Source organism: Phlebotomus papatasi, chromosome 2 (assembly GCF_024763615.1).
Source record: "Phlebotomus papatasi isolate M1 chromosome 2, Ppap_2.1, whole genome shotgun sequence".
Classification (NCBI taxonomy): domain Eukaryota; kingdom Metazoa; phylum Arthropoda; class Insecta; order Diptera; family Psychodidae; genus Phlebotomus; species Phlebotomus papatasi.
In genome coordinates this window covers 70,481,541-70,504,230 of record NC_077223.1, presented here as the reverse complement: position 1 = coordinate 70,504,230, position 22,690 = coordinate 70,481,541, and the positions used below count along the sequence as shown (strand labels likewise).

The 22,690-nt window shown below is 36.4% G+C and overlaps 2 protein-coding genes across 3 annotated transcripts; both read right to left on the bottom strand.

Annotated features, from left to right (window-relative positions):
• Positions 1-900: 900 nt before the first annotated feature.
• Positions 901-2,051, bottom strand: LOC129804204 (urokinase-type plasminogen activator-like). The gene is made up of 2 exons (XM_055851314.1): positions 1,951-2,051; positions 901-1,890 (listed from the first exon to the last, which is right to left on the bottom strand). Exons 1-2 carry the CDS (start codon positions 2,026-2,028, stop codon positions 925-927), a joined length of 1,044 nt encoding a protein of 347 aa, XP_055707289.1. The 5' UTR covers positions 2,029-2,051; the 3' UTR covers positions 901-924.
• Positions 2,052-3,842: 1,791 nt separating this feature from the next.
• On the bottom strand, positions 3,843-20,997 carry LOC129804203 (zinc finger protein on ecdysone puffs). 2 transcript variants are annotated; one of them, XM_055851312.1, is made up of 5 exons: positions 20,853-20,997; positions 20,309-20,664; positions 12,514-12,710; positions 7,137-8,260; positions 3,843-4,482 (listed from the first exon to the last, which is right to left on the bottom strand). In XM_055851312.1, exons 2-5 carry the CDS (start codon positions 20,657-20,659, stop codon positions 4,172-4,174), a joined length of 1,983 nt encoding a protein of 660 aa, XP_055707287.1. In that variant the 5' UTR covers positions 20,660-20,664; positions 20,853-20,997; the 3' UTR covers positions 3,843-4,171. The 2 variants fall into 2 exon arrangements, with proteins under 2 accessions (XP_055707287.1, XP_055707288.1); XM_055851313.1 differs by lacking the exon at positions 12,514-12,710 and having other exon boundaries at positions 20,853-20,971.
• Positions 20,998-22,690: the final 1,693 nt, after the last annotated feature.

Sequence of the window (22,690 nt, the reverse complement as noted above, 5' to 3'; positions counted from 1 at the left end):
AAAGGGTTAAGGGCAAATCATTAATTAAATTTTGAAAGATTAATAAAATTGTTTGAAATTTCGATTCTTGAGACTTTCGGGAACTGGGATAAACCTCCAGTCTAAAGCTGGCATAATGTCATTTTACTGTCCACCTTTGCTTGGTATGCCCTGCGATGGCTATATAGCTTAAGAAAAATGTCGCAAGATGATGTTACTTTTGCCATTGCACGTATTACATCTGACGCTCAGGGGGATGATAAGGTCTCTTGTAAGGTCTTCTCAGAGTTTATCAGACTAATCCATCCTATCATACTGCCAATATTGAGTGACACTTTTAATTTTATAATATTGTCACATTTTTTCTTTCGTTACCATGTGGAAGTCTGTTCCAGTTATACCCGTATCGAAGGTTAGTAACAAACTTGCTCTCTCTGATTTGAGGCTCTGCTTCTTGAGCAACTCAGAACACAGGATAGAGAAATGGCATTTTAACATTTCGCTATCTTGAAAAATGTTCTCGCTTTTTCCTTAGCCTCAATTTTATCGGGATATTTTGTAAATTGCAACTCTCACAAAATTTCTAATAAAATTACTGGTAAAGATAGTGAAAATGTGGCAAAGAGTAAAATAAAGCCAAACCACTTTAATTATTGTAGTAAACTCTCGTTTTACTAAAGATGAAACGTTGAAAATTTTCATATAATTTGAAAGTCGTGATTAACTTCCCCTAGAACGGTAGCGCAACAGTGTGTTCGTGATGATTGGAAGTCAACCTTGGTTTAACCGAGGAATGGGGAGTATTAAACTCCGGGTTCCTAGGCTATGGGGACCGGGTAATTGGTTACTCCAGGGCCCTGAATGTAACAAAAAACTGATCTAGGCTTATCACCGTGTAAGTAAAATAATAAGAAAAAACAATTCAAAGTTCATTTGTGTTTTTTATTAAATGCCCAAAATATTCTTGTGTGTTTTATCGTTATTACAACATTGACTATCACACTTTTGAATTGTATTCCATACCCAATCAGAAATAGATTCCATGTCTTCAAAGGTGAAAAGATTAACAGTTTGATCATTGTCATCTTCATATGAAATATTACCACAAGCGGCATCGTATTCCCTGCTAGGTGGAAACGACACTACTCCAACTAGCATGACGATAGTGTTTGCTCCTGTTAATGGCAGATGTACCACTAATGGTCCACCGACATCACCAGAGCATACTAAAGGTTCATTAAGCAATCCAACGATTTGAGCGCAACCATTTGAAAGAGGCATGTCGGGAATCTCTGATAGACAATCTTCGAAGTCCTGACTGAATAATACACCTGCATATGACATAACATCCCCATTACCACTGGCCGATCCAAATCCATAGACCATAAAAAAGGCATCTTCATCTTCATAGTCTAACAGTTCATCTATCGTATCTCTAGGCACTATATCATGTACCGGAATTGGTTTCACAAAGTTATCTATCCTGAAGCACGCATTTAGTAAGAGAACATTAAAATCTCTGTTCATTTCATCATAAAATGGATGTACGTATGCATCGCAAGTTGTAGCATTGATATACTGAATATTTTCATCAGGAGTGTCTTCATCTGTGTATCCTCCTCTTATTACGTACACAAAACTCTGCATATCTGACAATAAGTCTGGATAAAAATAGCACATAGCTGACGTTAAGGTCCAACATGGTGTAATAAGACTTCCAGTACATTTCCGATACTCCAATTCGGTGGTAGAAGTTGTAAGCAATTGTCGAGTTGTCGTTATTAAGTATCCAGTAACATACATAAGATAGGGACTTTCGCCATCTGTGTCTTCTATTATACCATCTTGAAATCTAGAAGTCAGCTGAAACTGTTTATCTGGCATATCCTGCTTTTTTAGAATTTTATTGGGCTAAAGGAAAAAAAATTATATTATAGTGTCTAAATAAATATTTATCCATTAATAACATACCTTAGCTCCCACTTCCACAACTGATACCAGTAAATGAAGCAAGATCGCTACGACAGGAAACAACACGGTAATTTTCATTTTTAATTCACTCACTGATGGAAAAGTTCTTCGTAGCTCGGCTTATGTAGCATTTTCTACTCTTCTAAAATCCACGTGCCTCACGACTTACATACGTATTCAATATGATGCAAAACAACAAACATAATTCACGATCTACATAAAAAAAAATTAATAAATTTTGTTTCTGAGTCTACATCAATCAAAAAGCAATGATAAGCCCAGATAAGCTTATGCTACCTGAGATACTTACATATGACATTGGAGTGTACTTTCAATTAAAAACGCGTTCAGCTCAACCAGACAGGATTCAGAGATAATCAGACAGGAAGACCGAGAATGGAGTTATTAAATCCAGAACTATAATACAGATATAATATGCATTGGCGTTGCGTTGCACGTATATTGGGTTTCTTCTGTTGAAGCGCGGATTCCACAGACGCTCATCAGCAGAAACCCTTGCCCGTGCGAATATGCAACACCATGCAGCGTATGTGAGGAATGATACGGAAAAACTCTGCCCATCAGCTCTGATTTAATGATTAATTAAACACTCTCGAACGAGCGCTTAAGCAGGACAGTTGCCTTTTAAGTTTTCCCCAATTTAACTTATATGATCATATTTTTTAAGAAGTGAAAACACGGGATTTTTGACCTTTGATCTTCGCTTCCTTTATTCCTTGCCAACGTTTCGGAGCTTGATGGCTCCTTCTTCAGGTATGGAAATAGAATGGTGGGAAAAGGATGTCAGGGAAATGTATGGTCCATCTGTCTGTATAAAACACTCTTAAGTTGATTCTTATTTGATGTTCCTTATGAACTTTCGGTACCGAAATCCATCTCGACTGAAGTATAGGCCTTAACTGTAAGGCGAAATCACTTACACGGATTTGTTCCCGACAATGGGAACAAAAAGATTCCCCATATGAGTAACAATTTCGTTCCAAAAATTACCTCGTCCATGGACATCGAAAATTTTTGGAACAAATATGTTACAGATGTAGGAATAATATTGTTATAAAAAATATATACCAATTTGTTCCTGACAGTGGGAACAAAACAGCCGAATGCAACAAATTCTGTTCCAAATTTCGGGAACAAATTTGTATAAAACGAAATCACCTCAAATTTGTAGACATTCCACTGTATCAAAACGGTTCCAAAAACAACTTAACAAAATTGTAACTGTATTTTGTAACGAAACTGCAAAGAAAACTTTTTGGAACAAACAAATATCTTTTCTAGGTACAAATTGATTCCAAAGAAATTTGTTCCAAGGAAAACTTGTTCCAATATTTTGGTCAGTGTCCAAAAGTTTTTACCGTGTATAGCGGGGTTCTACTGTATTATTTTTAGAATTATTATTGTCGCAATTTCAATTCTTTTTTTTTATAAAATCATCATGTAATTTAGGACCCTACGTTTCTCTTTCTCAAGAGAATAGAATATTGTTGATAGAGCATGGGAGCACTGATTCTCTGCTGAAATCCGCTCATTGACCTTCGTTTTCACACTGTTGTCAAAGCTCACCGTAGATCCGAAACATTTGAAGTTTTTGACGACTTCAAAGTTCAACGAATCGACTGTGAGATTCTGGTGGTATCTTGGTGCCGCGGGGCCGTTTGCGATGTATTTTGTCTTCCCTTCGTTGACCTCGGACCCCTCCCTAAAATTCGCCTTCCGCCAAAAGCTGCGTGATTTTAAAAACACCAGTGATAAGCCCAGATAAGTTTATGGTAGCTGAGATTCTTTACAGGTAGCCTCGGAGTACATGGAAATAAAAAGCATTTCTTTTTTGCTTGTTGCTCCTCTTCTGACTCAATAAAAAGTCTTAATTTGTTCAATTCTCTTTATTTTGTCTATTATTTGAGAGACACGACATCGATCTACACGAAAAGAAACATTTAAAAGTAGTGATTATTTTGTAAGATTATTCCTTTATATATATATATTTTTTTTATTTTTGCTGTAAAATAGTTTGTTAGAAGTTCATGTGAATTATCTCACATGCTATCTCTTCCTAATAAAATACTTCAACAACTCTTGCTTGTAGATGCTGAAAAAATGTGTGCAATTATGAAAGGTTTGTTTTTAAATCTCCCAAAAGGGCGAGTTGCGAAGCAATAGAAATTTAATGAGGAATCGTCTCTTCCTCTTGACCACCTTAAAAACGATTGTAGCGTCCACGGCCGCGGCCACGAGGGGAGGCACGCTGTGCTGGACGTCCTCGCGTTGCAGTCTGCTTCTGTGGCTGCGGCTTCGTCTGCGGCGTCTGGGCTGTCGGCTGCTTAGCCGGTTGCGCCTTTGGCTCTGGTTTCGCCTCTACAACGGGCTCTGGAGCTGGTTTTTCATCTTCTGCTGCCTCAGGCTCTTCTTCAGCCTCTTCCTTGACGGACTCCATAGTAGTGTCTCCTTGGTTGATAGAGTCCTGTTCAGTTTTCACTTCTGCATCTGTGATGTCTGCATCCTGGGAATCTGTTAAAATATCTTCATGTCACGAAATTTTCCAAACGCATTAAATCAGAACGTTGCAAAATTCTAAAGTCAGGCTCATTCTAGCAGTTTGTGAATACGTTATTTATTCAATTCTTACATTCCTCACCGAACGTTTGATGTCCATCAGATTTTTCGGAGGTAAACTATTCTTTACTGGCATTTAATGGAATTGCTTAATTGGAACTGCTAGAATTAGGGGGAAGTGGGGCACTTTTGAAAGTGGGGCAACTTTGAATTTGGGATTTTTCACCCATTTTTAAATAAAATTTGAGCCTTATCGTGATATAATTTAGCTTTTCAATCTGTTTTTGCAGCTAAATTATATCACGATAAGGCTCAATTTTATTTATAAATAGGTGAAAATCCCAATTTCAAAGGTGCCCCACTTGCCCCTACTGTTATCAGACAACCGAGTTCCAGCAGTTGTGAAGTTTATCTGTTCAAATCTTAGATAAGAAAATTTGAACCCGCAAAAATGTGCTCGATTTAATGTACAATTTCGATAATCGTAAATAAACCAAATTCTAGCAATATCTACATTTCCAACTTTCGTGAAGCAGGAACAGTAGAATTGGTCATCTTTGTCATTTCTGTAAATTAGCTTTTGAAATGGGATAACTGAATTTCTGGCTATCCATGTCAAAGTGCTAGAATTGATTATATGGAATCGATCAACCTTATTCTAGCAGTTTTAACGTTTCGGGCAAGAAACATGTTTGCTCACTCTGATGATACTCTTGACAATCGATACCAATCTTCTACAAGTGAAGACCTTAACCAATCACAATTATAGCAGTTTTTACAGTACTAAGATAGGAATGTTCAGAAATGCTAAAAATTTCACTCTTCTTGAATTAATGTCAAGTCGTCATTCTCGTAGTTGTGATATTTCTTATTTTCACGAAATTTGTTGGCAGTCAAAGTTAAATTGCTAAAGTTGCAGTAATAGGGTAAATTAAGCTAATTCAAAACCTGTTCTAAATGGAAATTTTTCGCTACTCCAAATGGAAACGTCATTGTTTTCACGATAAATACAGTACTAAATTACTATAATTATATATTTTCTATACCACAGTTTCATTATTTAGTTAATTTTGCTCCAAATAAAGCGAAAACCCATTCATATTCACAAATTTTAATTTGTTAATTTCTCAGAAAAATTAAAAGTGTACCTTTTCACCATCGAATTTTTCATCGATCGACCATGTTTTCCAATGAAAAACACAATGAGGTGACTGATGTTTATTTGTTTCGTTTAACATGTATGTTATATTTCTGGCTAATTTTAATTAAATTAAGTGCTAATCTTCATTGTTAACGGTACGTGAAGTTTTCAAGTGAAATAATTACCTATTTCGTGAACAAAAAGGGTTTTTCTGAAGTGTCTGCAAATGCTTCAATTGGAAACCCCGGAAATACGATTTTTTGGAGAGATTTTCTTGTTTTAGACACGGGCATGACATTTTGTATGTTTCCCATATGTTTCTAGCGTGCCGAACAAACTTTTGTGTTTATTAGTTGTTTTCTGTGAGTGTAAAATGAATTAGCAAAAAAAATATAAATGCAAAATAAAAGCCAAATTAATATTGAATAGACAACCGAAAACCCCAAATTGGCAACTTACTTAGTTTTGGAGATATCTCGTGAAATGTGTACGAAAACAGGGAAAAATTTACACAAAAATCGGTCTCATTTTTCAGAGCTAATGTCACCCCCCATGGTTTTAGATGAGAAAGGAGAAAAGACAAGGAATAAAAACAAATCCTGCACTCAAGAGCAACTCAACAAGGTTTTGGAAGCCTTTCGTCGCGGTTTCACTTACACTGTTTGTCTCCAATTAGAAAGTTGCCCTTGTCTCCATTTGGATTAATATCTTTCCAATAGAAGCATTTTACACTCGCGTATTTTTCTTGTATTTAAGAAGTTTTCAAATTATATTTAAAGAATTTTCACTAAACAGTAACATTTTGGAAGAGTCAAGGAGCAAATTTATGTAATTCTCTTCAGAAAAGATATCAACTTAATGTGTTGAATCTTCTGTCAAAGTTAAAGCGTTTGAAAATTGTTTTGAATTAAGACATTTACCCTAGATCATTTTTAATTCTAGCAGTTTCTAAGTTTTTCTGGAAAAGGCTTGACTGAGAGAATGAAAGTCAGTCCTCTTTCTGTTTGTTGCTCTGAAAATTCGTATGAATGAGAAATCTTTTTCTAGCAGTTTCAACGTTTTTATATTACAAAGCCATAATTTAAATGTTAGGGACAATGACAGTACATAATTCTATCAGTGTTTGAGTTTGTCAAAAATCCCTTCTTTATGCTGTAAGTCAGAGGTGTGCAAGAAACCGTTGAAACCGACTAAACGTCAAAATAAGTTTGTTATAGTAGCGTTTTGACCATTGACGTACATGTTTCATTTGACGTTAATTCGGTTTCAACGGTTTCTTGCACACCTCTGCTGTAAGTACACAACTACTAGAATCCTAGTAAATATAATTCTACAAGTTTAAATGTTTCATCGTAGAAGTTATCCGTGGTGTTGATATTGAATATTCAACTGCTAGAATGATAACTTTCGTCCAACTATAATTCTAGCAATTTCAAAATTATACATTCTAGTAGTTAGTGTAACTTACCATTCGGTTTGTCATCATCCTCAGTGGCCTCGCATGGATCATAGAGCTCTGATGGATCAATCTTGGGCTTCTCGGGAGCCTTTCCATTTTGCTCCACTTGCTCAATCCGTGCTCGCTTCTTGCGTTCATTCTCAAGCGTTGCAGCAGCACGCTTCTCAGCAATCTTCACTTCATTGCATTTCTCATTGAGGAATTTGATGAACTGACGGTGATGTGACAGAGTTCTTGTATGAATCTCTGCTGTAGCTTCAGTATCGAAGTATCTGTTACAGATACGGCATTCATAGCAATCCAATTTCCCAATTAAACTCTTGCCCAATTGACGATGACAATTGTACTTGGGAATACGATTGTCAATCTCAGCCGGAAGCTCAGTGACACCCTCAATGTAGTCTAAAATGACATTTTCCGGTTCCTTCTCAGCTTCCGGCTTCACTTCTGCCGGTGCTGTCTGCCCATCCTGATTCTCAGCATTCTCCTCACCACCACCTTCCTTTGCCTCAGCATTCTCTTCTCCATCTGCTGTCTTCTCAGTAGTTTCCTTCTCATGTTTCTCCTCTTTCTCACGCAAATCCTTGAGCTCATCAGCTTCTCCATGGATGACCAGTTGATTCCGACGTTTCTCAGCCCGATGAGCCCTCTTGGAGGCCTTAATCATATGATTGGGTGCCAACAAATGGGCATCGTACTCAATCCTCGTGGGGAACTCCATGCTGCAGTCATTGCATTTAGGATGGAGGAATTTCTTGAGTGTCAAATGTCCCTCGGATTTACGATGCGACGACAGATGCCCGTAGAAGTGCAAATCGCACATTGTACAGTACTCACGACGCACATTGGTTGCCTTCACATTCTTCCCAATGCGCTTCAAACGTTCAATTTCAATGCTCTTCAGCTGCTCCTCAATCTTCGCCTCCTGACGAATCATCGTGGCGCGCAAGCGATAGCTCTCCTCAACGCCCTCCTTCATCATCGCATGCGAACGTCCCTTGATGTGATTCTCAAAGGACAGACAGTCCCACATGTGCTTCTTGCACATATGACAGTAGAACATGTCACTCGGAACATCAGCATACAGCGAATCCTGTGGATCGCCATCCACATTTTCGTCCTTTCCTTCACCACTAAAGTGTGCAATCGCAGAAGAGCGGCAAGGAAGAAGGAAGAAAAGAGAAGATGTCGATAAGAACAACGTTAAACTCAAAGATGCATAGTCACACATCAACTCTAAGCTCAGTTCATTCAAAGGGTTTATCGTCCTTGTAACTTAGTTTCTAGTCAATAGGCCTTTAAATTTAAATATGTATTCCTAACTCTTAGATAAAATAGATGTGATCCGCTTTAACATAACAATGATTTTTTTTTAATTTTCTAAGTTTCTGGCATAGAAAGGAAGGAAGTGACAGATTAGACTTCTAAACTACTGACACTTCAACTGAACAAATCATGGGGTTTTTCTTCTGACAATAATGCAGGCTTCAGACTGGAGGTTTAGCCCTGTTCCCGAAGGTCTCAAAAATCTAAATAACAAGCATTTTATTGATTACTCAAAATCTGATGGATCATTTGCCCTTAATATCCAATTCTAAACAACAATTTCCTAATAAATCGTGCCTGATAAGGAATTAGAAGAGTTAAGTCAGACGGCTAAGCCTTAGATCTGAAGCCCGTATAACACACCTCAGCAACCGTACTCTGAGCCTTCCCCTGAAACAATGACTACATTATACATAACAACAAGGTATCATACGTCTCGCTCTGAAGTAAATCGGGAAGGTAACCTTGACATCACAGAAGGGAAGTCGACGGTGCGAAGAGTAACGATACAATCGCTACTTTATCGATATTCTATGTATCAAAATTTTTAGTATTTACAACCTTAAACCAGTCCTTTTTTAGTCTAAAGAAGTTTGATATCTACATTTCTGCTTAGTTTTTGTAAAGTATGTCACCTTTCCGATTAATAAAATTGAGTACCAGAAAATACTAGAAACGGTCTTAGTTGTGAGATCGGTCTGCATTTAGTTTTTTGACACTGCGATATAGTGGAAAACAAGAAGCAGTATCGAAGAGCGAAAACCGAAAGGACCGCTTTTAGACCTGTGTATCATTCGAAATGAAGGAAATCGTCACAGGGGAGGATCAGTTCACACAAAGCCAAATGAGCCAAATAGACTGAAGGAAATTATAAATCTGATAACATTTTTCAGGAAGACTGGTTGGCTTCATTTAACCGATCAAAAGAACAAGCTTAATCGTTCGACTAATGTATCGGTTTTCAAAGCTGTGTTAATTTCTATTCTCTCACCTATGATCATGAGATTTAGGTAACTATTGAAAGAGTAAAGTCGCTAATGCAAGCTGTCATAATGGGATACCTCCGGGTGGAGATCGAACGAAGACAACAAGATAGACAACTCTATGATAAAATGATCGTGTTCAGCACACGAACAACAAGATTTCCTAGAAAAGCTATGCATATTAGTATGAAGCGTTGACCTTGAGGGCTAAATGGGATACCCAGCCTCTTTCCCAAAATCCCTATGTTCACCTTCAAAAAGATTGGGTAACCAAATCCAGTGGGAAGTCACGAACTTGTTCACGAACAAGAGATCTGGTCCTTCGAAAGATGTTTGGGCGAGACTTTAACAACCCCTCCCCGTAAAAACAAGAGTGTGTCTGCTGTAAAGACAGACTTTACAGCACGCTATGTACCACAACAAATGCCAGTTGAAAGAATGTCCAGAAAGCTACTAAACAGTGAATCTGAAAGGACGAAGCTGAGGGGGAACCCCCGAAAACGATGGAAAGTAGTGGACAATGTCCCTAAACAGCTGGTGGGGATTCTGACGTGCTAGAGGGAGATGGCGGAGAGTCGCCAGGACTGAAGGTTAGTGAGAGAGAGGCCCGGTCCTTACAAGGACGTTGCGGCCACCTAAGTTAAAAAGTAAGTACGCTGACCTCGAGACAGACTTAGGACTAAACCGATTGAAGTAAATTCAGAATTTTTTTCTGAAATCGTCTTGAAATCGGCTTCAAACATTTATTCCTAAAGTTATTCCAGAGAACAACTCCCCCTACAAAGAGAGTCGTGAAGAATGCGGCTCTTCGATCTGGGCACGAAGACCTGACAGATGAACCCGGTTGAAGGAACTCGGTCAGATATGTAGCTTGGCGATATTTAAGAAGACAACAAAGTAAGTCAACTGCACGGGACTGAAGAAAAAGCGGTAAAATAGTCCCCAATACTTGGTTATAATATGGGAATACATGGTCATAAGGACGGAGGTTAAAAATATACCTTATGCAACTATTAAATGTGACTGTGAGGCGATGCATTGTGCCAGCATCACAAGAAAAGAACAGTTCAGCACCATATGAAAAAAGAGGAAGGAGCAGGGCCCTAACAAGAAGTAATCGGCCAAGCCAAAGAATCATTGAAGATAACTCCAAGATTTTGGGTTTTATGGACGTAAGGTATAGCTTTGTCATTCAGCCAAAGTAGGAGTAGGATAGCGCCTCCCGCCCGCAATCAACAATGCTTGAGACTTCCCCGGATTAAGAAGAAGATCATTGTTAGCTGCCCAGGAAGACACTAAACTAAGAGAAGCATTCGCTACAGCAAAACAGAATTCAGGACAATTTTGGTCTCCAAAAAAAATAAATTTGTAGATCGTTCGTATAAAAATGAAAATTAAGGTTATTATTACTTAAAGTGGTCGCTAAGTCATTAATATAGATAGATAAGAAAAGAGGGCCGAGAACAGAACCTTGCCCTATGCCCTTGGAAAGTGCTAAAGATGAAGAGATTGCGCCATTCAATTTTACCGACTGAGTTCGACCTGTCAGATAGGACTCAATCAGTTTTATACTTGAGGAAAAGAATGAAAATAAGGAATGAAGTTTAGAAGGAAAAAGGGAGTGATTAATGCTATCAAAAGCTTTTGAAAAATCCAAAAGAATAAGAACAGCAAACCCTTTTCCATCGAGCCCGACACAGATAACGCGGTTTACTCGCAATAATGCACTGGAAGTACTATGAAACTTCCGAAACCCAAATTGAAAATTGGAGAGTAAGCCTCGGTGGCTCAGGTGCTCTTCAATTTGATGTTTTAGAATATGTTCAAAGGGCTTAGATAAGCTTGGCAAAATACTGATAGGTCGGAATTCACCAACGAGAGTAGGTTTAGAATTTTTCGGAATTGGAGTAAGAATTGCATGCTTCCAATCATCAGGGAAAAAAGAGAAAGTGATGCAGGCATTGTATAAGTCGCAAATGTAAGGTAGAATGACGTCGAAAAGACCTTGAAGGAAATTAATCGGAATACCATCGTGTCCACAAGCATCAGAGGTAACACAACCGAAAGCCGTGTAGATCTCATGAGAATCAACGCATCTGAAAGAGAAATGCTGATCTTCATTGATAGCGTTATATTATTTTCTAATAATTTGGTTATAGGTTTAAACAGATTTAAGTTCTCCATAAGGACTCTACACATCCCATATATCCTATTACATAATAGAACACTAACATTCACCAGCACCATTTCTGTAAATTTTCATTTACCTGACTAGAAAATCTATTTTCATTTAAAATTAAAATGAATTACAATTCTATCAAATTAATTGCATTCTTCTACTTCCAAATGTTCCATTGCATTGTCCTATTTAAATATCATGCCATATACTTAAAAATAAAATGGAAATCGATAAACCCTTTGAAGTTCAATCAACTCGGCATACAAACCTTTTTTTTTTAGCTGATGAAAATATTATATTTAAATTGAGATATAAATTAAATAGTGTTTTATTATATTACATGAATCTCTATAGGGGACACATAGTAAATGCTCAGTGTAAATTCAAATGGTAAAATCTCTGTTTTCTTTTTTTTCTGGAATGGGAGAGTTTCGTGGTGGCAAATAGGAAATGAAAATTGGCGGACAAAACACCTTTTTATCATCTATAAGAAAAAAATAGTAAAGTTAAAGGTAACAACAAATGGTTGATGTATCCTTTTCAGCCACGAAACTACATCAACATTTTCTCTCAAGCCCTAATTTTTTTTCAGATGGGGCGTATATATTTTAAAAGTAGTATTTTGGTTTTGTCTCTATTTCGAAAGAAGAAATTTGTGACAAATAATAAAATATCTAAAATAGTTTTGATAAAAGGGTGAGGGTGGAAAGAGTAAAATTTGAATGATGGGGGAAAAAAGTTTGGATATATATTTTTTTTCATTGGATGTTTTTGTTCAACTAAACAACTGTTTTGCAGACTTTAAAGTCTACCAGGTAAAACTCTTTTTTTTTGGTTCATTTTAGCGATTTTAGCTGAGCAAATGAAAGAAGAAGAAATTGTGTCATCATCAGCTTACCTCTCATTATTCTTATTAGTATCGTCGTCCGTTTTTGTTGATTTAGAATTGTTAGAATTCTTAGCCAGAACTTTCTTTGAGCGATCAGTGGCATTGGGTTTACGAATGCCGCCCGGTTTATTGGGCTTATTGTTGCGCGGACCACTACTTGCGCCAGGACGTCGATTGCGGTTGGCTACAGCATTGCGATTGCCCATCTGAATGAGATAAGAGAAAAGAAGAGAAATCGGCGTGTGACCCGCGATTTCTTTTGTTCTTCTTTCGGAATACATCTTCTTTCTGCAAAAGTGCATCCGAAAAAAAACTACCAATGTTTCGATATTGCATCAGAAACAATTGGTTCTTTGCCTTTTTCATTTGATGGTGTTGGACAGAAGAGAAGATCACACGGGTCAAGAAAATCATCACAGAGAAGATTATTCAAAATTAAAACAATAAATAAATAAATAGAATTATATCACGATGAAATCATCATCCTGGAAAGATGCAATTCTCTGAAGTATCCGGAAACAGGAAGGAGATTATTTGGTGATTTTTGTTTTTTTTTGTGGAGAGATGTCGCCCTGAAAGACGATCATTCTCTCCCAAATGGCTCAACCTGGCACGCAAGAGTCCTCGGGTCTAAAATTGTTCTGGCTTCAACTGTGCTGAAAAGTGAGGATTTTGTTTTATGGGTAATCTCTGGGTATTCGCCTAAGATGGAATAGGGCGAATACATTGTGTCCTGGCATTAGCGACAGAGCTCAGGACGAAGGTCACGACGTTCTCTGTCCAAAGACAGTCAGTGATGGTGGTTCTCTTCAAGAGAGACGAAGCTCTCGTGTTTTCTTTTTTTCTCTCTTTCACAATAATATCAATATTCAGCTGTGGATTGCAATTATACGAAGTAAATCTTGCACTCATATTTACTGCCAACTGGATAAAATTATGCACATGGGAAAAACACTTTACTGGAGAACTTCATGGAATAACAGGTAAAACGCATTCGGAAGTTACTTATTGTAAATTTTACAAAATAAATAAAATTATACATAAGTCAAGTGACAGAGCGCCAGCGCACGCTAAGGTAAGATATCCAGTACAGGATCCTGGTATCCCAGATTTCCGCAATGACAACTATTTTCAAGATTGGGATCAATCCGAAACTCGCGATCCCGAAATTTTAGTAAAAGCTTATTTGTAAGTATTACCGATTTTTTGAGTGATTTTGCAAAACACGTATCGGAGGATTAAAATACAGTAAAGAAGAGTACATACTGGCAGCGAAGCACAATATACCCAATTGTAGCCTAGATGCAATGGTAATCTGAAACAACATACTGACCCCTGCCCTAGTATAACATTTTAACTTTACGAATTTCTAATCAGGAAGTAGGGTGGATTCACCAGTTCTCGCCAGTGACCCACTTGTCGCCACCTATATTAAATTCACTATTTTTTCATTATTTATGAAATAAATGACCTACAAAGTCATTTGTATTTCTACTGTTGCTACTTATGAAAGCGAAAAATATGTTTATTTGTTTTGTACTTAAGAATTTGGGCGTTTTTTAAAACAATATTTTAATCCAGTGCATAGAATTCAATATTTCTTAATAAATATACTTAGTGTCATCGAATTTTTATCCAACAAAATGTATGTTTTTGGAAAACTAATTTGTCTATTGACTATAAAAGTACATTTGTAGAATAAGTAAAATTTGTGTTTATGTACTAAATATTTTATTTTATATAATTATTAAGTAAAATTGAAGCATGGCGGAAGGTGGTAATGTTCTGAAATTGATTTTACCAACTGTCGCCATGCTTTTAAAGAAGCGGAGCTATATTCATTGCATAGATTCTCAGTTGTCAAATTCGCATTGTTTATTTTCGGGAGTAGTGTAATTAATTGAGTTTTCAAATAAAAAAGGAGAAAAAATCATATTAAGGTGAGTAATAAAAAGGTGAACAGAGGGAAAAAGTAACGATGAATATATTCTTTCAATAATATTGTTCAAAATAATCGAATTTCTCTTGGAGAGACAGTTTTTTATCTTTCTAACCTTACTTTTCTGTTTTCCTTGTCTGCTACAAAATGTTCATCTCAATGTTTCCTTACTGAAATAATCCTTATTTTATATTAAAACAGATTTTACTAACATGAGTTATATTACATTACCAACAGTTCTTTTTTATAGTTTTGTTATTTTAATGTACTTAGGATTCAGCATTGATGCAAAATGGGGCGCAATAAACTTAAAAAAAAAGCAAACCTATTCACCACACACAGTACTGCGAGCTATACAAGCAGTTCGAAATGGAATGTCAATCAACAGAGCTTCTCATCTATACAAAATCCCGAGAACTTCTCTACGAGACAAATTAAGTAGGCGAAGTGCTATTGATAATTGTGGTCGTTCAGGAATACACAGTGGCCTCGGAAAGGAGATTGAGAAGAGAATTGTTGATTGGGTGATCACTTCGGCCGACTGTGGATTCCCTGTAACCAAAGAGGGCCTTCTTTCCACGGCGGAAAAAATAATCTCCAATCTTCCACAACGCCAACGATCAGGTTTCAAAAGAAACAGGCCAAGCAACAAATGGTACTATGGCTTCTTGAAGAGAAATCCGCAAATTTCACAGAAAAAGGCTGAGTATGTTAACAGAGCGAGAGGTAGTGTAACGGAGGAAAAAATAAGAGCATGGTTTCAGGACGTCGTGGAGCAGCTAGGAGACAATATTGGAATTCTAAATGAGCCGAAACGCGTATTTAACATGGATGAGACTGGATTCAATCTTGCCCCAAGAGGAGAATTGGTTCTTGGGAGAAAGAATCACCATGTCTATGTGGAATCCGGTAACTCGGACAAGGAAAATATTACCACTCTCTTTGCAGTAAATGAAATTGGCACTTTTGCTCCTCCTCTCACCCTATATAAATATGAGCGGATGCCTATTTCTGCTGTCCAGTCTGCTCCTCCAAATTGGGGAATTGGTAAGACTGAATCAGGATGGATGACTGGAGCAGCGTTCTTCGAGTATATAGCAAATGTTTTCTTGGAATTCCTCGTTCAACAAAACATTCAGAGACCAGTGATTGTTTTCATTGATGGTCATAGCTCACATCTTACTCTCCACTTAAGCAAGTTTTGTAGAGAAAACGGAATTGTACTGGTAGCATTGTATCCCAATTCTACCCACATTTTGCAACCTTTGGATGTGGCTGTTTTTAAGCCACTAAAAACAAAATGGAACTTAATTAAGAGGGAATGGAGGATTGAGAATGATGGAAGAGAGATTCGCAAATTTGATATTCCGACAGCTCTACAAAAAATCATATCACAAGATAACATGTCCAAAAATGTGGTCCCAGGCTTTCGCGCAACTGGATTGTACCCATTTAATGCAGACGCAGTTGATTACTCGAAAATTATTCAGAGAACAGGACTGAAAGATACAACTTCAGACCAGAACATTGACTCAGATATTGCAGATCAGGGAAATCAGGAGAACTTTGTTCATTATTTTGAGTCGAAAATTGAAGAAAAGCTTCTAAGTAAATTTAGGATTCAGAAAGAAGAAGGAGGTGACTGGTCGGACGATATTAAGGCTGAAAAGCTTTATCAGGTCTGGAGAGCCATATTGCGTGATTTCGACGAAGCAGAATCCTTGAATAATATGATTGAAAATTCTGGGGACGGAATTCAAGAGGCTGAAGCTGTAAAGACTGAGCTTCATCCTCAAATTGAAGTGAATCCGCCACTGGAATGTGTGATGAAAGGAGCATTTCAACAGATAAAGAGATGGCCAGAAAGTAAGAGAACGCGAAGGAGCAAACAAGATACCCCCACAGTAATAACTACCGAAAAGTGGGTAAACTTTTTTGAGAAAAAAGAAGAAGACAAGTTAAAACTGATTAAAGAAAAGGAGCAGAAGAAACTATTGAGAGACAAAAAAGCCATGGAGAAAAAGGAAATGTTGATTAAAAAGAAGATGACTAAAAGGCAAAAAAAAAATGAATAAATGAAAAATACATTCAAAAAATATATTTTTTTATTATTCTTGTAAATAATTCAGGTATATTTGTTTCTAAATTCCTTTTGAAACAATTGGCGAGAAGTGGTTAAAAAGATGGCGAAAAGTGGTAAAAAGTGGCGACGAAGTGGTTAATTTTGCATTATTAAGAAAAGTCATTTTTTTAAATACCTTAGAATTATTTTCGAGGATTACTGGTTTAACGAATCTGTAGTCAATACATCTGAGTAACTTTGGGTCAAATTTGAGTTACTTTGCAAAAAGGGTTTAAAAGATATAATTTAATTAATTACATTTTTTCCTAAAAGTGGCGATAACTGGTTATTCCACCCTAATTGAAGTTATTTCGGCAATATACATAGATCAGATGTTCCGAATATGCAATTCTAAAATAAAATTGATACAACAATCCTATACTTTTTAAGAAATTACAGAAGTTAAGACTTATGCTAAACCTCTAAATTCGAAGTCTGAATGATGGTTTTAATGAAAGCCTGTTATAAATTTCATCCAAGGAAGTAAATATCTGAAATTTTAGGTACTCTCCTTTACATATTTTTTCTCAGGATAAATTATTTTCTAAAATTTCTGCAATGGTAAGGTAAGACCGTCTTCAGACTAGAGGTTCATCCTAGTTTCCGCAGGTCTCAAAATCCTAAATAGCAACCAATTTAATTTGTTCTTCAGATTCAAATAGGTTAATTCCTCTTAATAGTTCATTTCTAAGTCAAAATATTCCAAAAATTTTCGACTGACAAGAAATTAAAGAAGTTAAGCCTTGTGGCTAAGCCTTAGGTCTGAAGCCCGTATAAGTGTTCCAAATATCGGTCAGCTTTCAATTTCGGACATTTTGAGTGTAACTTCGGTCAAGCAACTAAATTAATTAAAATTATGGATTTAATCTTCGAATTTATGGTTTTAATCTTCGAATATTCAATTTTTTTCCTTTAAATATTTATTCTTTTCAAAATGTAATAACACAAAAATGATTAAATTTTGGGTATAATTTAACCCTTTAACGACGAGACACTTTATGGACTGAAAATCAACAATAAAAATCAAACTGGGAAACATAATCAATGATAAGTCTTACATATAACCTTGGAAAATCCAAAAGAGCCTGATTCGGTGTATTTTGTGTTTCTATGAACGATAGGGACAAAAATAGTCCAAAAATTTAAGTATTTTTTCTCACAATACCAACGAATAATAATTATCGCTCTAACGAAAAATATTACGTATGGGTATTGTAGTTTTTTTTCCCTAAAGGGTTTTGCTTAAAAAAAATTGGAAGTATAAAAAAAAATAAAATCAATTATGAACTTGAGAATTTAAAAATTCGCCATTTTTGAGCTTAAATATTTACTACATAGATAATAGCTAGAGACTTTCAAAAAATATTCTAGATTCCTTCAACCTTCTACTTTACAATTATATACAGACATAAGAAAAAAATAAGTTTAGGTAGTCAGGGAAAATTATTTTCTTTATGGGACACCGGTGTTCCAATCGTCCTTAAAGGGTTAAATTAATAATTGTGGTTCAGAAACTTCGGTGTGGAAAAAGTCTTGCAAGTGACAGATCGCTTGTGTGATACTAGAAGTATAGTGTGAAGAAGTTCAAATAATTTTCTTTCGAGGTTTTTCATTAAAATTGATCACTGTTCATTAAAGATTGTTTTTGTTTATGTTAATAGTGAATCGTTCTTTAGATTCCAATTGAAAGTTACCCGCAGGATCATGTATTTCGTGCAAAAAATAGACATTTTGTGAACGTCTTTCCAGGAAGGTAATGGTTTACTATTTCGGCCACATCTTTTGCCACCCCAAAATTCTTATTTATGTATTAACAGAAGGACTGTTGAGTCTAGAGGAGTCGGGGGGAGAAAGTCCGTCCTGACGAATACTGTTTTAACCCATTCCTTACCATGGTATTATACATCATACGCAAATTGAGTGATTTTAGATGATTCATATCTGGGACACTTTGATATTCGAATTGCTGTCGGGAATGGATTTTTAGTTACTTTCAGTCCTTCAATTACTTGGAAAAAATAGCCCAACAGAGATAGAAATACATTTTGCTGTTCTTTTTTTTCCCTTCGCGGAGTCATGCAGAATTTTTGCTCAAAATGGCGGACGGAAAATACGACATCACGTCGAATTTCTTAAAATTGACCTCTATCTTTCCTGATTTGAATTCTGATTGCAAATTTGTTTTCTTGGATAGTTACTCAATCAATAATCTTTATAATGAATTAGTGTACAGAATTTTGACGAATCTGAAGAAGTAGATTTTACTTCCTCAGTCGGCCTTCACCAGTGGAGCCGAGAGGAAGCCAGATTCGTGAGCTTTCGAGGAAGAAATGGAGGCTCTATTCCGGGAGATTGCGATGAAGGGCGCTCCAGTATGTTCCGGTGTTAGGTTTGTAGCATTATTGCTACATTTATTTTATTTCTTTTTCAATTTCTGGGTTGTAATATGCCCATAAAAAACATCATCTCTATAAAAAAAAAATGATGTGGAAAAGAGCTTGGTATAGTACAGGAAGGGTAAATCACTACGGGAATCTGCGCGTAAATCTCCGCGTAAAATTACACAGAAGACAGAAGATCTCAGGGCTTGCGGATCATGTGGATCATATAAGAAAGTTTAGAAATTTTCTATCCGTTGTGTCGCATAAAGTGGTCATAAATAAGGTGGCCGAAGTTCCACTCAAAGTGGCCTGAATAGCACTCAAAGCAATGATTATATTTTTTTTAAATTAATTTTTCAATTTTTAAAGAAAACAAGGACAATAAACTACTTTTCAAGGTTGTAAACAACCCTTCTGAAAACAAGTAACAATAAATTTTAATATGTATTACAAATATGACACTTTAAATTTAGAAATTTTGTGTTTATTTGCGACTATGCCGAAATTTGGCACACTTAACCTATATGTTTTTGGAATATTTCGGATCTGGTAAACATGAATCTGTTTATTCTTTTTAAGATTTTTGAAAGAATTTTCACAATAGAAATAACTTAATTAGGGATTCCTACAAAGGCCCTCATTAAGTACTTAGCGTTAAGACTGATTCATGCCATTTGATTCTCGCTATGCGTCTTTCAAGTGGCTCTGAAAGTAGATTTTTCTTCGGGATAGAAGAAGTCTGTGATAATTTATACTGAATTTTTAAAAGTGAAATGCATGTACGATAGGGAATATTGCTCTGACGGATTGACTCTGGTTTTTAAAATCGTAAAAAAATTAAATGTCTGTTTTATCCAAACTTTGTCTGAGGTTTCCCTGCCACTAGAATTTGGGACAAGAACAGTGATTTAATTTCAATAAATTCAGATTAAAATGAATCCCTAAAACATGGTAAGACTTTTGCTAAATGCTTCTTTTTGGGTAGTTATTTCCAATTTATTTGCCGAAATAAATTTAGTGCAAAAATCAGGGAATTTAGTTTTCTTTGGATGAAAATCTATAGTTAGAACTAGCTTTCGCAAAACTGGTTTTCAAGCTCAGGTGATTCATATCCGGTCTAACATTAACATGCCTGGTAAATGTATGTTGAAAAATATTTATTTTAATTTAATAAATAATTCGAAGAATATTAGAATTGAATCCAATTCAAATTTCAATTTAGAACAAAATGTGCATTTTTATCCTGGGACAGTGAGAGTGTAAGCGCAAGATACAAATCGCAATTGCCGTCCTAGAATTTTCAGTTTTGTCATTCTGGCAATTTTTCCGATTAATCTCCCCTCAAGGACCCCCAGCACTTACCATTCTGCCGGCCATGCGGTCATCGAAGCGGTCATAGCCGCCACCGCCGCCGCCGCCGCCCCTGCCGTAACCGCCGCCAAAACCACCACCTCCGCCGCCGCCGCGCATATCATTGGGCGCCAAGTCGAGCAACGAAGGGGGCTGACTGCCCCGCAGGATGTTGTTGATGAGATTATTGGCCAGCGCCAGGGCCTCCGTGGACTGATTTTGGTTGCCCATGTAATTGCCGCCGCCGCCGCCGCCACCGCCACGCATTCCCCAGTCGTTAGTGGTATCCCACGGATCCACATTCCGGCTAATAGAGCCACCGTAGCTGTTACGGTCGAAGTTGCGATTGTTGCGATAAGCCATGTTCGCTGGAAAGTCCAATAAAAACAACCATTTTAGAGTCAAAGAAAAATGGCCCGGAAAGTCAAGGAGACGCGACACCAGCCCCAAATGTGACGCCAACACATTTGTCACTTTTTCACCGGTAAATGCTACAATTTCCTACTACATTTTACTTGATAAACGTACTATGGGGTTCCAGGAACACTTTGCTCACCTTTTGGAAGTCTTACGTTGGTTTTATCAGGGAGAAATTCACAAAATATCTGCACTTTTCACCAATGGCGTCTACACTTTGTGCAAAATTTGCATAAAGTATATGCACGCACTTCACTTTGTAGATGATACGCAGCTAACTTCGTACCATTAGACCATCCACAAAATTTAAAATAAACCGATTTCATATAAAATTTCCTAGATTTATAATTAATTTAACAAAAGTTTCTTGAGACAAGGAATAATAGTCTTTGACAATTTAATAATTAATTCCCGGATCTTAAATAAAGAATACTGTTTCATTTCAATTTCATCCCAAGAATACGAGAAAAGTAAACAAGTTCCACAATTCCCCTCCTTTTGTGTTCCACGTGTGTCGATAAAAGTCAAGGGAAAGACAATACTAGAAAGTGGTGTACGTGTACGGTGAACCGCGACGTAGAAAAAAATATTTCTCGTAGAAAATTAAGGTGTACAAAAATTATTGATAAAAATTATATTACTTAAAAAAATTAAAAAATTTTATTATTCAGTTCAGTGATGTTTTCTTTTTCATATTACCGGAATATTTTTATAAACGATATAATATTTATATTACTCCATATGCTTCTGAGGGTACAGTAGACTCTCTCAAATTCGGGCATATAGGACCGAAATGTCAGCCGAATTAGACAGAAATTCGGGCGACATGTGCATATAGATATTGAGTTTACACACTGATATATATCGTAAATTGCATGAAAATCCCTCAATAATGCAAAATCACATCAAAACTAAGACAAACCATGCTAAATTTGAGCATATTTGATTCATTTGATAACCATAATCAAACTTGAAAAATGACAACAAACTTTTTTCAAATGTAACCGCTGCCCGAATTAAAAAGTAGCCCGATCTTAAAAGAGCCGAATTTGCGAGAGTCTACTGTATTAGTATTCTACAATTTATTCATTATTTTAAATTAATAAAATAAAAAAAAAACTTCACCTTACAAGTGATTTTTTTATAAATGGATATAGAAATGTGGTATATTTTGGATAGAAATGCAATAAACACACGTCTCAACGGTCACTGAATTTAAATTTTTTACATTAATTAATTACAAACTATATTGATTTAAATAGAGTAACTATCCAAGAACACAAATTGGCAATCAGAATTCAAGTCAGGAAAGAGAAAAAAACCCAATTCTAACAAATTCGAAGGAATGTCAAATTTTCCATCCGCCATTTTGAGCAAAAATTTTGCATGACATTCCGCGAAGCGAAAAAAGAACAATAAAATGTATTTCCATCTCTGTCGGGCTATTTTTTCCAAGTTATTGAAGGACTAAAATAATTAAAAATCCATTCCCAACAGCAATTCGGATAGCGATTGCCCAGCAATAAATCATCTAAAGTCACTCAATTTGCGTTTGATGTGTGATATCATGGTAAGAAATGGGTTAAAATATAAAAATTTGTTTTCCTTTAATTTTTAAATTTTATTTGAATTATTTAACTGTTTACGTACCAGATATATCTACACAAAGTTCTAAAATTTTATTTGATAAGACACCGATCCTCTCGCATGTCATTAACGCCAAGTCCGTCCTTTCGGAGGCTCAGGTTTGTGACTTCCCACTAGGGTTGGTTACCCAATCTTCTATCACTCACCTGAATGTACCGGGGCCTACCAGACATTTATCCGCTTGGAGGTAAACATTAGGAATTGAGGAGAAGAGGCTGTGTGCTGTTAGTGTGTCACATTACTGCCCCATCATTTAGACTCCTACAGTAGACTCTCTCTCAATTAGACATTTGGCGCAAAATTTCATCCAAATTATCGAGAGATTTGGGC